The sequence below is a fragment of the Oryzias latipes genome, chromosome 20 (genome assembly GCF_002234675.1).
Source record: "Oryzias latipes chromosome 20, ASM223467v1".
Lineage (NCBI taxonomy): Eukaryota > Metazoa > Chordata > Actinopteri > Beloniformes > Adrianichthyidae > Oryzias > Oryzias latipes.
Genome location: NC_019878.2, coordinates 4,136,248 through 4,150,773, shown reverse-complemented (window position 1 = coordinate 4,150,773; position 14,526 = coordinate 4,136,248). Strand labels below are relative to the sequence as shown.

Below are 14,526 nucleotides of genomic sequence, written 5' to 3'. Positions count from 1 at the left end.
CAACACATTACTGTTATTTTGGCTAAAAGGGATTTTTTTGTTTTTAAAGTAAACCATAAAATAAAAATAAAAATCAACATTACCCAAAGAGCTTTTTAATAGTTTAACATTGCATCTACTTTAAAAGCTGGAAAAAAACTGGTAAATATATTGTTTTACAGTAAAACAGTCAAGCGGGAAAGGGCTTCAAATCTTAATGATAGTCTTTTTTGGAATGATTGCCAAAAGGAAACAGGTTTTTATATGTTTGCCAATTTCTTATTAAACATTTTAGCTGTAAATTTGCATAACTTTTGAGTGACTTGCATGATGTTATACCAGAGAGTTGCGCTGCAAAAATTAACAATCTTCAAATAGGAGAGGAGTTCCCATCATCCACAGCGAAAACAAACATTTCATTATAAAAACGTCCTTCCTGCTATCATCTTTTCACGGGCTGTGGGAGTCCACGCAGCTAAACCAATTCGGGTTGACCTGCGTAGATACACCGATTGCTTGATGAACTCATTACGTGAGAGATGACAGTGTGTGCGTGAGTGTAAGATTGCCATAAATGATTTAATGCTAAACAGTCCGTGACCTTTTGCCTGGTCCTCGCCCGCGAGCTGCCCCAGCAGCTCATTAGAGATTGGCAACCTGAACGGACCAATCACAGTCGCCATACGGGCTGCTGGGGAAGGACGACCAATGGAACAGCGGAATTCTGGAAGGTGTGGACGCGGGGGCTTTAACGAAAGTCCGTAAAGCATCCGAAAGCATGAATGATTTTTACCGGAAGTCACAAGATTGTCCTTCAAAATAAAACAATAACATTACGAACTCACAAAAACACGTTTTCATTAAAAATAGTTACCGAAAGCAGATAAACAATGGGACTGCATTGACCTGTAAATAAAATAGATGCAACAAATAAAATAATTAAAACTATAATACGTCTGCAGTACCTAATGCTTTATTTTTATATCATCATAAGCGTTCTTTGTGACATAATAACTTGACATCTGTGAACCTGTTAGTTGAGTTTTTTTCAACCAGAGGTAAGTTAACTATTTCTGTAGTATTAGTTGTTCATTTAAACTGTTAAAAACCTTTTACCATGACCAAAGTCTCTTTTTTACCATGACAGTTAGTTGTTGTTGTTTTTTGTTTTTGTGAAGATATTTTCTCAAATACAAAAAAAAATGCAGTAAAAATATATTTTTACTTTTTTATTATTATTTTTGCTCTGTTCAGAATTTGTTTGTCATCTCCAAATTTCCCACGTGCCTCATTGCCCATGAGCTGAAAATATGGCAGCTGTTATAATTTGGTTTGGTGCATGAAGACTTTTAAGTGGAACATTTAAGGGGGCAGTTGAGCAAAACAGTTTACTAGAATTTCCTATTGTGTGGATTTGATGTTTGACTGCTAAACCGTCAAGTCAGGCTGGATTGTTTCGGACAAAGTGAGCAGCAAGACTGACCAGGAGAACTTTGCTGATGAAGCAGGATCAGAGCCTTCATACTATAAGCAGGACTATAAATAAACTGCAGAGTACCTGAATACACTAACTTAGATGCAAATTGTACATTTCGGGGTTTAAACGTGTTTCTGCTAAAATGACGAGGAGATATAAACACAAGTACAACTGGATTTCTTGGTCAATGCTGCATGACCTTTATTCTGAAGGTAGCGTTCTGAAGTCCCGCAGCTTCCGGCTTGGGTGAACTCTGAAAGTTGTTGGTGACTCTTTCTGGGGTAAATGTCGGCGTGTTTATGCGGAGTCACGGCGCGGCCACTCTTTCCAGCATTACATAAGCTCCGGCCGTCAGTCCGCGCGCCGCCGCAGTCTGCGCCCCGCTGCTCTTCGCGTGCCAAAGCCCGACCGACCGTCCGGCGCCTCAATGGCGGAAACGGAGGAGAGGAGCCCGGAAGGAGTGAAATACTACCGGCTGTCAGAGATCGAAGCGCAAAACTCCTTCAAGTCTACGTGGATAATCATTCACCATAAAGTCTACGATGTGACCAAGTTTCTGGATGAGGTGAGGAGCTGTGCGCGCGCGCTCACGGCTCGTCAGGTGGGGGGCGGAGGTCTCCTGACTGATGGGCGCTTTCCTAACAATAGTCTTTATGGACATTCAGATGCTTTTATTGTGGAATTATCTACTTTTTATCTGAGCAGGTGCGTCTCTGCTCCCTAAGAGGATGTGGGGGCTTGGCCCCCCTTCAGGTTCATGGTTACTCTTATAAAATAAATAAAACATAATTTTTACTCTATTTATCCCACAATGAGGAAATTTCTCTCCGCATTTGACCCATCCCGTGGGCGAGCAGTCAGCTGCAGACTAGCCGCGCTCGGGAGAGAGAGCGGGGATCAAACCGCCAACCCTTTGGTTGTTGGGTGACCTGCTCTAGTGCCTGAGCTAAACTGCCGCTATAGGGAAGTCAGTGAGGATTCAGCCTGCAGATCTTTGTTTAGACAAATGATCGTCTACAGCATTTAGGAAGATAACTGTTTCTTGTTGACAGTCCTTAGACTGCACACATCTTTGTAAACACCAGTTTGATTCAAATTCATTATATGGATAAATGAGGTTTCATTAAAAAAAAGAAAAGGTTCTGACAGCTTATTAGTTTGATAAAGTTTATTCTTAACGTCCAGCAGCTCCACAAGTCGATTGGCAGAAACTCAAGCACCTCTAAGTAATCAGGTATTTGACTCTATCAAGGTGCGCTCACCAGCAGGTTCAGGGTGGAGCCGACTTCTTCTCCTCCACCCTTCTCCGTGACTCCATCTGCAAACATTATGGGTGCTAGGACAGGGGGGGTCAGAGAGATTCAACCCCTCCAGTAGCCCAGTGAGAAATGGAGATGATGCTATTCCAAATATGTCTACACAATGTTGGACTACAAAAAAAACACAACACAAATCTAGCTGCGGAAAATTCCTAGAATTGATCCACACTTGAGCCGTGTCCTTGGGTGGACCTCTTGAGCCTTGTTTCCACTGAGCAGCCCAGTCCGGTCCAGTCTGGTATTTGAAGTGTTTCCGTTATAAAATAGACCCATTAAGTCAGACCGAACCGTGCCATTTTGGTTTGTTGCAGGTCAATAGAACAATGGAGTGGACCAGTTTAGGGTGGGGCTACTGTTGAAACCTGTTGATTGGCTGAACAAAAGAGAGCGGCTGAATTCCTCTTCGCCATCGCAGTCTTCTCTCAAACAGCCTTAAATGCGTTGTATCTATGAAGAAACAAAAGCCAAAATGAATCTGCTGGGTAACCTCTATTGTTGTTAGCTTCATCCCGCACACGCCGTAATAGTCCAACTTTGAGTGGAAACGCTCACCTGAATTGCCCAGACCATTCTAAACGGGACCGGACCGGACCGGACCGCTCAGTAGAAACGAGGCTTTGATTTATAAGCTGAGAACCTTCAACTACATTTTGGACCAAACAAGAGAACTCTGCTCCTCTTCAGAACAAGGGTCTCTGTTTACATGCAGGTGAACTCTGGTGCGGTCCAGTCCAGTGTGAACGCGGACAGACCAAAGACCGGGAGTGATGTATCGTCTTCCACTGTTCTTTGTAACACACAAAACGTTAGCCATGTTGGATTATTCACCAGTCCTGGAACTCCCAACCTTGTTTACGACACATTTAAAAGCACAGTGTTAAACATTACTGTCACTATGCTAACCAAAAATTGTTAGCAACACGTAAAAAACAGTCTGACACCGCTACATGTTAGCGTATTCACTAAAACACTTAAACATTTTTTACAGAGCCCCGTGGATCTCTCAACATCCCTTCAACCTCAGGAAGCACAACCAGAATTACCACAGAGCTCATTTCAGACAATAGCGCCCTCTTTTGGCTGTTTAGTTTTCTCCAGACAGGTTGTGGTCTTTGTTGTTAGTGTGAAGGCGGATGAAGGGAGATCATCTTTCAGCATTTAAAGACAGTGGGAGCTAAAACCTACAACCCAAGCCGATGTTTTCCTGCTGCCGAACGTTTTCCTGCTACCGAACGTTTTCCTGCTGCCGAACGTTTTCCTGCTAGTGAACGTTTTTCTGCTGCCGAACGTTTTCCTGCTGCCGAACGTTTTCCTGCTTTTCCGTTTTCATGATCGGAGCCTTCAGCTGCTTCAACCTGGTGCGTCACTCTGTCAGGAGGAGCTCATCATCCGTTCTGCAGTCAAGGAAACTGTTAATCTGATGGCAGTTGAGGAGCTTTTGCTTCATTGCTAGAATCTTTATTGGTTTGGATTGGAAACAGCAGAAAAGTCTTTCTGATCCACTCTGAGCCTCTGTATCAAGACAGGAAGTGACCATTCACATGTAATTCGGGCGGGGTAACGGTTAGGGTTGAAATACATGTGGGAACTGTGGCGATGTGCATTTTGACGTCACAGATTACGTGTGGCCAGCATGAGTTTCCATCAGTTTCTGTGCAAAGATCATCGACCATCTAGAAAAGAGACGCGCCTTTGCTGTTGAAACAATCTTCTGAACTGATCCAACAAACTACATCAGATACTTTAACCAATGAGATGAAAGTCAAACCAAAGAGCAGATGAGCTGGCACCAGCAAAGTGACATGTCAAGAAAAAAACGCACATTTTAACTCAACATACTTGATTTGGGTCAAATTTACAATTAAAGTGTTTTTTTAAACTTTAGTCACAATTAAAAAACTCCCATCATCCATTTCAATGAACGTGTTTGAGTTTCAGTTGCTGCTTGTTGACTCTTTCTTACACTGAACCTTTTTATTTTTTTATTTTTACAAAAACTTAAAAATTAAACCAAATACTTTAAGATCCCCCTACAACATCCGGTGATGCAACACATCTGGTCAAAAACCTCCTTTTTGGGTTTTTTTTTCACACAAAAACGTTTTTGCTCTTGTCTTGCCGTTAGAAGAAGTTTAGAAGAGTTCAGGAGAAAACAGCTGACTTCACCTCAAACTAAGGAGGGTTTTCATCCACATCCTCTGAGAAACTTCCTCTTAATGTCCACTAAATGAAGACGGGAAGTTCAGTCAGATTACAGCGCAGATTACAGTCCATTTCTGATGGATTATGAAAGCATTCGTGGGTGATCAAACACTCCGTTTGGACTTTAAAACCTGTACAGAGGTGAGGCTGGGGGCGGGGCTTAAGCAGGAAGTTCAGTGTTCAGGGGGAAAGGAAGCGGTCCAGGTGTGCAGGAGGTGAACTCGTTTCAGATGTAACCCTTTATTTCAACAATCTGGTTTTGACTGACCTTCTGCACACATTTCTGATTGTGAGAGATTATGAATCATAACCTGAGTAAATATTTAACCATGTGACCTCACCTATGTTGGTGCAGAAGAAGACCTTGATGAGCTTTTTTTTTTCTCAGTTGCTCAGATGAATAAACCAGATTGTTGTTGAGAACATAGCAGCAGCTCTGCAGAAATATGCAGCTTCTACCTGCTGCAGGTCTTTATGGAAAACCTTTTCTAATTACTACAACTTTATTTGGAAACTTAGTTGTAATGTTTTTCTCCTAAAAATAATTTAGAACATGTGTTGATAAAATACAAATGTTTAGTGTTGAAATGTGTTTACCTTACATTTATGTTTGGGTTTACACAGACTGTTCACTGCCCAACAGTATCTGGGATAGGCTCCAGCAACCTTCCCCAAAAGGGATTAAGGGGTTTTGGAAAAGGATAGTCAGGTTTGGGTTTGTGTTGACGTGTGCTGACATGTGTTTGTGCTTGATGGCAGCATCCTGGAGGGGAGGAGGTCCTGAGGGAGCAGGCGGGGGGCGATGCCACTGAGAGCTTTGAGGACGTCGGACATTCCACCGACGCCAGAGAAATGGCCAGCGGCATGGTGATCGGCGAGCTGCATCCGGTCAGTGCGAGCGCAGAAACGTGCACGTGTGTGACAGGAACAGATGTTAGATCTGCGTGAGTCTAATGATCCATTTCCATCTGTAGGATGATCGGCACAAGATCGCCAAACCTGTGGTGAGTGACGGCTGTCCCAGAGCAAACGGTGCAAGTGCATTGTGGGAGAAGCTGTGCTTAGTACAGTAATTCTGTATGTATCTTATGTGCCCCACGCATTTACATTTTCCCCCTTTTGTTTATGATTTTTATCTGCCATTATATAAGCTCTCCTTGTAAGAAATAGAAAGTCTAACCCCTTTATTAACTCCTTGACATTCATCAGATTTGATATTTGTATCCTTAAAGATGAGATTTAATTCTTTAAGGTTTTTAACGCACAGAAAACACTGATAAAAAAAGGTCAAAAAATCATCTGTGGAACAATTGACTGTAAATAAGAAGTGGACTGAGTTTAGCATCATCCATAGAAAACTGTTCACTTTCAGCTCCAACCAAATGAAGTCAATTCATTTTTTGCGATGCGGAAGCAGCCACGTTGGAGCCAGACGATGTCAGTAAGCAGTGATCTGAGTCGGTCCAAGTCATCGTTTCTATGGCAACGGGGAGAATCTGGCCACCCACTATTACTGAGGCATCTAATTGGTGGATCTTTAAATTCAGAAAACAAATGAGAAAAATAAAGATGATCAAGATCACGCTAAAAAAATATAAATCAGTTTAGCTAATGGTTAGCTTAGCTGGAAACTGATCGCAGTAAAACCTTTACACGATTTCAATTGTAACAGTGATGAATCCCTCAGTTACAGTTATAATCTGTAGAAATACGAAAAAACCTTTCTTGAAAAAAAAACAGGGACTGAAATCTCACGAGTGCCGAGTCTCCATGTTTGGAGACAACCAAAGCCTTTTTAAAGAAAACATTTTCACTGATGTAGTTCTTCTTCACTTTGCCATAATTCTTACAGTTAAGTCCAGAGTTGGATCCTAACCTCTGGAATCAGGCGCCCTCTGGTGGAGATTTGTGTCTCTACTCTAAACATTCTCTGTCAGTCATGAAACTTGAGAGTGAAATCGCTGCAGCGTCTGGTGATGGATCAGCTCATTTGTGTCGATAAAGTTTTACCACTTCCTGTTTTTCAGGAAACACTGGTGACCACGAGCAAGGAGGAGAGCAGGTATACGCACAAGCACGCACGCTTCGGTTCACTAGATAAGAGTTTTTTAACTGGGATAATTGTTTCTTTTGCAGCTGGTGGTCAAACCTGGTGATCCCAACGCTGGTGGCTGCCATCGTCACTCTCGTGTACCGCCTGTACGTCTCAGAGAGCTAGTGACATCAGAGAGATGGCTGTGGCGTTACGGGTGGACGGCGGCTCCTCCCTGTGTGGGAGCAGATGGCCAGCATCAGACCAACACTCTCGCTGTCTGTTTCCGAGCTGTTTCCAGCTACACCCCTCTAAGCCCCGCCCACCTCATCTGTTTAACCCAGTAATCACGCTGAGTGCCTGTGATCAGAGCAGCTCTAGATTTTTAATTCTGTGCTTTTATGTGAAAGGGTATCGCCTCCAGCTGGCGTGCTCAGCCCCTCCACAAACTGTGAGCGCCTTAATCTGACCAAATCTAAGAGTCGCTATTTTCACGAATCCAGCTGCCTCGTTCGGAGGATCTGCCGCTCAAGGATCTGATCAGAATCCGTTTATGAACCGGCCTACAGGGGGCGCTAACTCTTAGGAAGGAAAGGAAAAATGTAATAAAAGAAAACGGCCACATCCGAGATTCTTCTACTGAAATGTAATCCTGATTTGTCGGTGCTCAGCAGGATTCAAATCAACGGTTTTATATGAAGCAGGTTTTCAGCTCCTCCTGGACCTGCAGCATGGACTCTGAAGTGCATTCCAGGGACCAGCTGAGGCGGTCCAGTCCGTCCAGCACAGAACCATTAGCTGAGCGGGTCTCCTCTAAGCGCAGCTGCTTTTTTAAGGAACAATAAAACTTGATTCAGTCGACTCTGCTGCATCTGGTTGTTTTCTTTGGCAGCTTTGTGTCCAGCCAGAAAAGGCTTTTACTTTGAAAGTACCTAGTTCACCACAGGTAAGAGCCTGCTTTTTACGAAAGGAGCCCTGCAGGGGGGGACCATCTATTTTGGTCTCCAAAAAATATGCTGTTGCTCAGGAGTCGGGTCAATAAAAACCTTTTTGAAAAATGTGGTGCATTAAAAAGAGGTGTGCATGTAAGAAAGTGAACAGTAAAGATCTTTAAAATGCTGTGGTAGAGTGTCCCACAGCTTTCAGGCCATACTTGGGATAGTTTCCTTTGAATAAGTAAAAGAAAGTGTGCTAAACACCTCACAGGTACAGAAAGTGGAGGGACACCAGGTTTAGTTTGATTTGATTTATTTTTATTTCAAGCATTACTTTTTGTTGATACAATATGAAAAAAATTCACCTTTGAAAAAAATATTTTAAAAAAAGTTTAAAAAACAAAAAAAAGACACTTTAATATAGTGATCATTGACTAAAGACATGTGAAGCTTGATTTATTTCCTGAGAATGAGTGGGAAGAAGCCAGTTCATATAATCCCCCCCCTACTGAATTGTTTAATTTTATAGTTTCACATAGTTTTCGTAATCTGGTTGAGATCAGACAGATTCTTTTTTTAAGTAACAAAATCAAGTGCCTATCAATGATTGATTGATTTCATGTGATCCAATTGACTGGGTAGGAGAACTGGATAAAGTGAGTGTAACATCATCTACAGAAAATGATTTGCTTACGGTTCCAACAAAATGAAGTCAATTCAGTCGCCATTTTTTTGTAATATGGAAGCTGTCACATTGAAACCAGATGATGTCAGTCAGCAGTGATTGGTCAGAGTCAGTATGAGTCATTTCTATAGCAACCACTGTCCAATTAAGAGTTAGCTTGTCTGAAGTCCACACCCCCATAACAGAAAGCAGGCTCAGGAGAATCTGTCAAACGTTTGATGTAAGACCACCTACTTTTATCGAAGCATCTGATTGGTCGATTTATGACTTGAAAAACTTGCACTCTGGGCAATATATGAAAAAAAATGCAGATTATCAAGAACATGATAACCCTTGTGCTATCCTAGGCACTTTAACATTGGGAGTTGGGTCATCTAGACCCACTAGACAGTGCTCTGAACCTTTTTTCTTCAATGATTTGTGATCTTCACTGGTGTCCATGAATTACATGAAATCTTTCCACCTTTCTTGTCCACCTTTATAGATCAAACCCTCAGGTACAAACTCGGGGCCCCTAAGAGAGATCCACAACACGGTAACGGTGCGGGCAGCCACTCACCCAAACCCCGAAAGTCCAGTAGAGAGAAAGGCACGGACCACTCCCCCCTGCCCCAAAAGGGGATGCAGTGGAGGTCCTGACAAGCGTGGTAAAAAGAAAGAACATAGACAGTACACAGTATATCACTGGACATATTGACACCCCCCCCCGGTATTTCAAATAGGAATTACCTGCTGGCTCAACAAGCCTGAGGTCAGGCATTTTCTACAGGTGAAGTCACACTCACTTTGTCCAGTGATATACGTCTATGGACCAGAACCAGCACCACAGGGACACGGACACCCCCAGGCTCAGATGTGATATGATCCTCGGCTCATGGCCTAGCCGGAGAATTCAGGGATCCCTCTCCCCGCATGGAGAGAGGACCGCTCCTTGGACAGGGTTTATTACTCCCCATGAAAGCTGAACTGTAAATTTGGGAGCATGTTGAAGAGCAAGAGACAGCAGGATGAACATGTCTTCATTCCAAGTGCTATAACATTATCCCCCCTCCTCCACCAAAGACAAGGAGCCATTGGATGAATCTGAGGAGCAAATATTGGGAGAGGGTAGTTCTTTTGGAGTTCACCAATCAAGTGTAGAAGCAGTCTGGCTGTGTGCACTAATTCACACACACCGTTCCGAAGCCGCTCCTCTGCTCAGAGACACGGTGAATAATAGCAGCGTGTCCTAAGAGTTCCTTAAGAAGTCTCCAGCTTGTTCAGAACGCAGCCCATCCTGTAACGGTTAAAGGGCCATTTAGGTAAGTTTCTTAGGATCTCTACTGTAAATCTTTATGTCTGTGAGACCAACTCAGTTTAAAAATCTATAAATATAACCGAACTTTACTAACACAACAATTTTATTTTTGAAGTAAGACAAAGCCCCTCCCCCCATCATGCACACTTTATACAGAGGCGCCGTGGTGAGTATCCTGACCAGATGCATCACGGTGTGGTATGGCGCCTGCATCGCGTCCTGCCGGAAGTCCCTCCAACGCATCGTGAGGACAGCTGAGAGGATCATCGATGCCCCCCTCCCCTCCCTCCAGGACATCTACTGCATCCGTCTCACCCCAAAAGTTGAGGACAGAAAAACAGCTGCAACTTCCAGCTTTTTCTGCCACAATTATCACAGAAATGCATGTGAGATTGTGGAGGGACTGTACATCAATACAGACTATAGAGTTTCTCTTTTTTAAATTTTTTTTATGCTGGTGTGCTGCAGGACTTTTGTCAAGGATAAAGTGTACCTTGGCTCAAAAAAGGTTGACAAACACTGCAGTACAGAAAAGCCAGTCGTTGTTTGTTGGTTGTTTCAGACCACAGAAAAAAAAGACATTGTCGTGTTATTACACTGAGGAAAACAAATGAGGGACCAACTGTTTACTTGTTAGGGTGCTTTATTCGAACATCGCCTAACAAGTCTCCAACATGCGCCTCTGAGTCTAGCCACGCTTCCCACTGCTCCCCACAGGCGTGACGTCATTTCAAGGCGACCCTGTAGTTCAGTAATAGAATTATTGTAAAGCGATGGAATAACACCACAGACACGTAATCTAAGCAAAGTCAAACTGATGCACTAGAGTTATGATACCATACTTGTCAAGTTATTTTTGCCCCACTTGAAGGGGAAAGCATCAAATGGAGGAAATGCCAGCAGGACTCCACTCATGACTCAAGAACTCCATGAATGTGTCTCTTTTCTTTATTTGTATTTGATTTTGGACAGAGACCTTTTCCAGTGTAAATGAGTGGTTGAAGAAACCAAACAAGGTGAAAAACCTGTACAGAAATAATACTTATGAAAATATATTCTGTTTTACAATTAAATTACAAATAACTATACTTTACATTTCAAATAACAAAATATAATATTTCAAATTATCAAGTTTCACACAACAATGAACCGTGATCAATTAATCAAGCAGACAGAAAATACATTTCAAAACAATCCACGTCTAAAGCGCACCGATAACGCGATAGACAGCTGATCTCTAAAGGCACCCCTGAAACAGCTGATCAACCCCCGATCACTTCCGCATCTTACCGGCTGCCTCTCCACTTTTTTAGATGCCTTGGGGTGGATTTTCCTTTCATCTGACGGTTGGCCCGAACGTCTGCTTCCTTCAGCTCGCCTGTCAGATCAGTGATCACCTTTTTTGCGCGACACGTAAATCACTATGCGCTCACAGGCACGCTGACGCGGATTTAATTAATCTCACCTGTTGCGGTTGACCTATTTTTGGAATCTTATTTTTCTTTTCAAATATTATTCTTAAATTTTATAAGTCACTTTTGAAATATTAAATTTCCACCCTGATTTATCCTTTTTCCACCACTTTAATTTACATATACACACTTTTTCTTTTTCCCAGCATTAAGTGAGTTTTGACCTAACACCTCCCACTCGGCATTCTTGTGAATACACTAAGAATGTCGCTGACTGTCAGAGGTCAAAAAATTTCACTAACATTCACAAGATGTGCTTTGTTTGATCTTCAACAGGTAGTAAAACAACTAACCGTCTAACATCCCTGTGCAAAATAGTCGTTTTTTCATTTAGTCCTGACCCACTTTTCTTAGTTTGCTTACCTATTGTTTTCACCTCAGGTGGATGGTAACTTGGAATAACCCGTACATCAACATCCCTGACTATGCCCATACTGTCTGGATAAGTGCGAACTACACGACCCATCCTGAATTGACCTCTCAAAGCATTCTGGTCACTCAACCATACAATGTCCCCTACAGCAACATTTCTCTGTGCAGTATGCCACTTGCTCCGCACGAACAAGTTGGGGCCGGCGAGTTGACTCCATTCTCTCCAGAAATTGTCCACTTCAGTCTGTATGGCTCTGAGTCTCTTGAAGGGATAGCTGGTGAAGTCAAACTGTCCTGGATCTCCCTCTGGAGAGGCTCGGCCTAGTAGAAGGGTGTTTGGCGTGATGTAGAGAATGCAGTCCTCCCGGCTTTGTATTCTCGCGTCGATCGGCCTCTCATTAGCCAGATTTGCTGCCAAATAGAGCGCTGTCTGAAATTCACTATAAGTCAGTGAGGATCCTCTTCCGATGTTCTTCAGTGCCCTCTTCATGATGCGAACAGCAGCTTCAGCAGCTCCATTCCTGTGAGGAGAATCAGCTGGATGGATTTTCCACACCCACTCTGTCCCTTGTTCAGCTGATAGGTCTTCCGAGCTTCCTTTGTCTTGACTGTCGAGGAACTTGTACATCTCTTTCAAGACTGGTTTAGCTCCAATAAAGTTAGTGCCGGGGTCTGACCAGATTTTCCTTGGATGTCCTCTGATTGCAGTGAATCTTTGGTAAGCCATCAGAAATCCTTCAGTTGACAGGTCATTTGCAATTTCTGCATGAATAGCTCTGCTGGCCATACAGCGAAACAGAACTCCCCAAACTTTTTGTGTAACTCTTTTTTTCACATCTTCTCTTACTTGGTAGGGTCCGAAGAGGTCTATGGTTGTGAATTGGAATGGTGCAGCAGGTTCAATTCTCTCTGGTGGTAATGAACTCATTATTTGTTGACAGTTCTTTGATTTTTCTTTTCTGCAGATTAAGCAGTCATCAACAACTCGTTTTATGATTCTTCGACCTTTTATCACCCAAGCTTTGGTTCTTAGTCTTAATAAAGTTGCAGCAATTCCTTCATGATTTTGATTGTGAGCTTCTCGAGCTAGCAAAGTAGATACCCAAGCATCATGAGGTAAGATTGGGACACCAACTTTGTTTTTTCTGAAAACTTGTATCCGACCACCACAAACCAATAATCCAGACTCTTCATCTTTGTAGACTACTAATCTGTCAGTTGTAGTAGCAGGAAGAACCATGTTCTCTTGTGCTGCAAGAAAAATGTCTCTTAGGGCATCTTCTCTTTCTTTTACAGAGATGATTCCAGCCAATGGAACTGCCTCCCACTGTAGTTTTTCCATGGTCTTGTTTTTACCTCCAAATCTTTTTGCTGCTCTCCACATCCATGCAACAGTTTTAATTAGGCGGGTTAAACAGCTGAAACGTTTGACGTCCACAAGTTTTCTGACAGCTGAACCTGCAGATGGTCTTCCTGGTTTTGGTTGATCTTCACATGAATTTTCCTTAACTGTTGGCTTCTTTGCTTGGGCTCTTGTCAGTACAGCAATGAATGACTTTTTGCAATTTATTGACTTTTTCCTTTGCTACCGTTGCCAGTTCTTTGGCTGACTTCACAGGCCACTCCTCTTCTAACAGGCTCAAGAATTTCGGACCATTCTGCCACTCTGAGTTTTCATTAAGATTTTCTGCTTCAGTGCCTCTTGTTAGAATGTCAGCAATGTTTAAGGAACCAGGAATCCAATGCCAGTCTTCCGTTCTTGTGCTGTTCTGGATCTCTCCAATCCTATTTGCGAAGAAGGTTTGGAAACCATAACTTTCCCTTTGTATCGCACTGAGGACTGTTTGGCTGTCAAGGAGATGGTGCCATCTTTTGACTTTAATTAAACAGTGACTTTCGAAGTACACCTTTAGGCGAGAGGCGAAGACAGCTCCACACATTTCAGACTTTATAGCATCTCCTTTATGGTCCATTGGAGTTAATTTTGCTTTGGATTCCACAAGTCGAATTTTAGGTCCTTGCTCCGTTTCCCACCTTAGGTACATTACAGCTCCGTAGGTATGTTCACTCCCATCACAGAATGTAACTGCCACAGGATCGCTGATGAAGAATCCTGGAGTCAGAGCCCTGGGAAACTTGATTTTGGCAAGTTTGACATATTCTTCGAAGAGTGAAATTGCTTCTTCTCGAAGATCATCTGAGAGTGCCATGTCCCATGTCTCATCAACTGGGCACTTCTTGTCTTTTGCCTCTTGAAAGGCTTTACGCACAATTATAGCACATTTCTGCTTGATCGGCGTTCCTAAACCAAGAGGATCATATAATCCTGAGACTTGACTGAGCAGCTCCCTTCTTGTCAGTGGGTTTGGTGTGGATGGTCTGATTTGGTCTTGTGATAGATCTTGTCCAAGTCGCATTTTCATTTTCTTCTTTGAAAAGTTTATTGCGGTCAAAATGTGAAGCTTGTCCTCTATAACATCGTAACCCAGACCCAATGCTTTGCTTCCAGTTTGGCTTATTTGATTTGGTAAAATTATAGGTTTTGTGTTCATCTTCTCCATCTCATGACTTTCTTCTTGCCTCCCACTTTGGCTCTTCCCACCTTGGCCGGAAAAGACCCATGGCTTAAGTTCAAAACCTCCACTGTTAAGGATCTGCTCCACTTTGCTTGTTATGGCTTTCAGTCGTTCAGGGTTGTTGTGGGAGACGAATATATCATCCACGTAAGAATTGCGCTGGATCACATTACGTTCTTC

At 42.8% G+C, this 14,526-nt stretch overlaps 1 protein-coding gene across 2 annotated transcripts; it reads left to right on the top strand.

The window, feature by feature from the left end:
• The first annotated feature begins 1,693 nt into the window (after window positions 1-1,693).
• On the top strand, window positions 1,694-7,871 carry LOC101158486 (cytochrome b5). Of its 2 annotated transcripts, none has more exons than XM_004080819.3 (5): window positions 1,694-2,021; window positions 5,737-5,865; window positions 5,952-5,981; window positions 7,005-7,039; window positions 7,114-7,871. In XM_004080819.3, the coding sequence occupies exons 1-5, from the start codon at window positions 1,884-1,886 to the stop codon at window positions 7,193-7,195; spliced, it is 414 nt and encodes a 137-aa protein (XP_004080867.1). In that variant the 5' UTR covers window positions 1,694-1,883; the 3' UTR covers window positions 7,196-7,871. The 2 variants fall into 2 exon arrangements, with proteins under 2 accessions (XP_004080867.1, XP_011486943.1); XM_011488641.3 differs by having other exon boundaries at window positions 1,728-2,021; window positions 5,952-6,054.
• Window positions 7,872-14,526: the final 6,655 nt, after the last annotated feature.

Coding starts and splice junctions, on each gene's coding strand:
- LOC101158486 (XM_004080819.3), top strand. CDS start 1,884: ATGGCGGAAACGGAGGAGAGGAGCCCGGAAGGAGTGAAATACTACCGG. Junction 5,982..7,004: donor ACAAGATCGCCAAACCTGTG/GTGAGTGACGGC, acceptor CCTGTTTTTCAG/GAAACACTGGTGACCACGAG. Junction 7,040..7,113: donor ACGAGCAAGGAGGAGAGCAG/GTATACGCACAA, acceptor TTTCTTTTGCAG/CTGGTGGTCAAACCTGGTGA.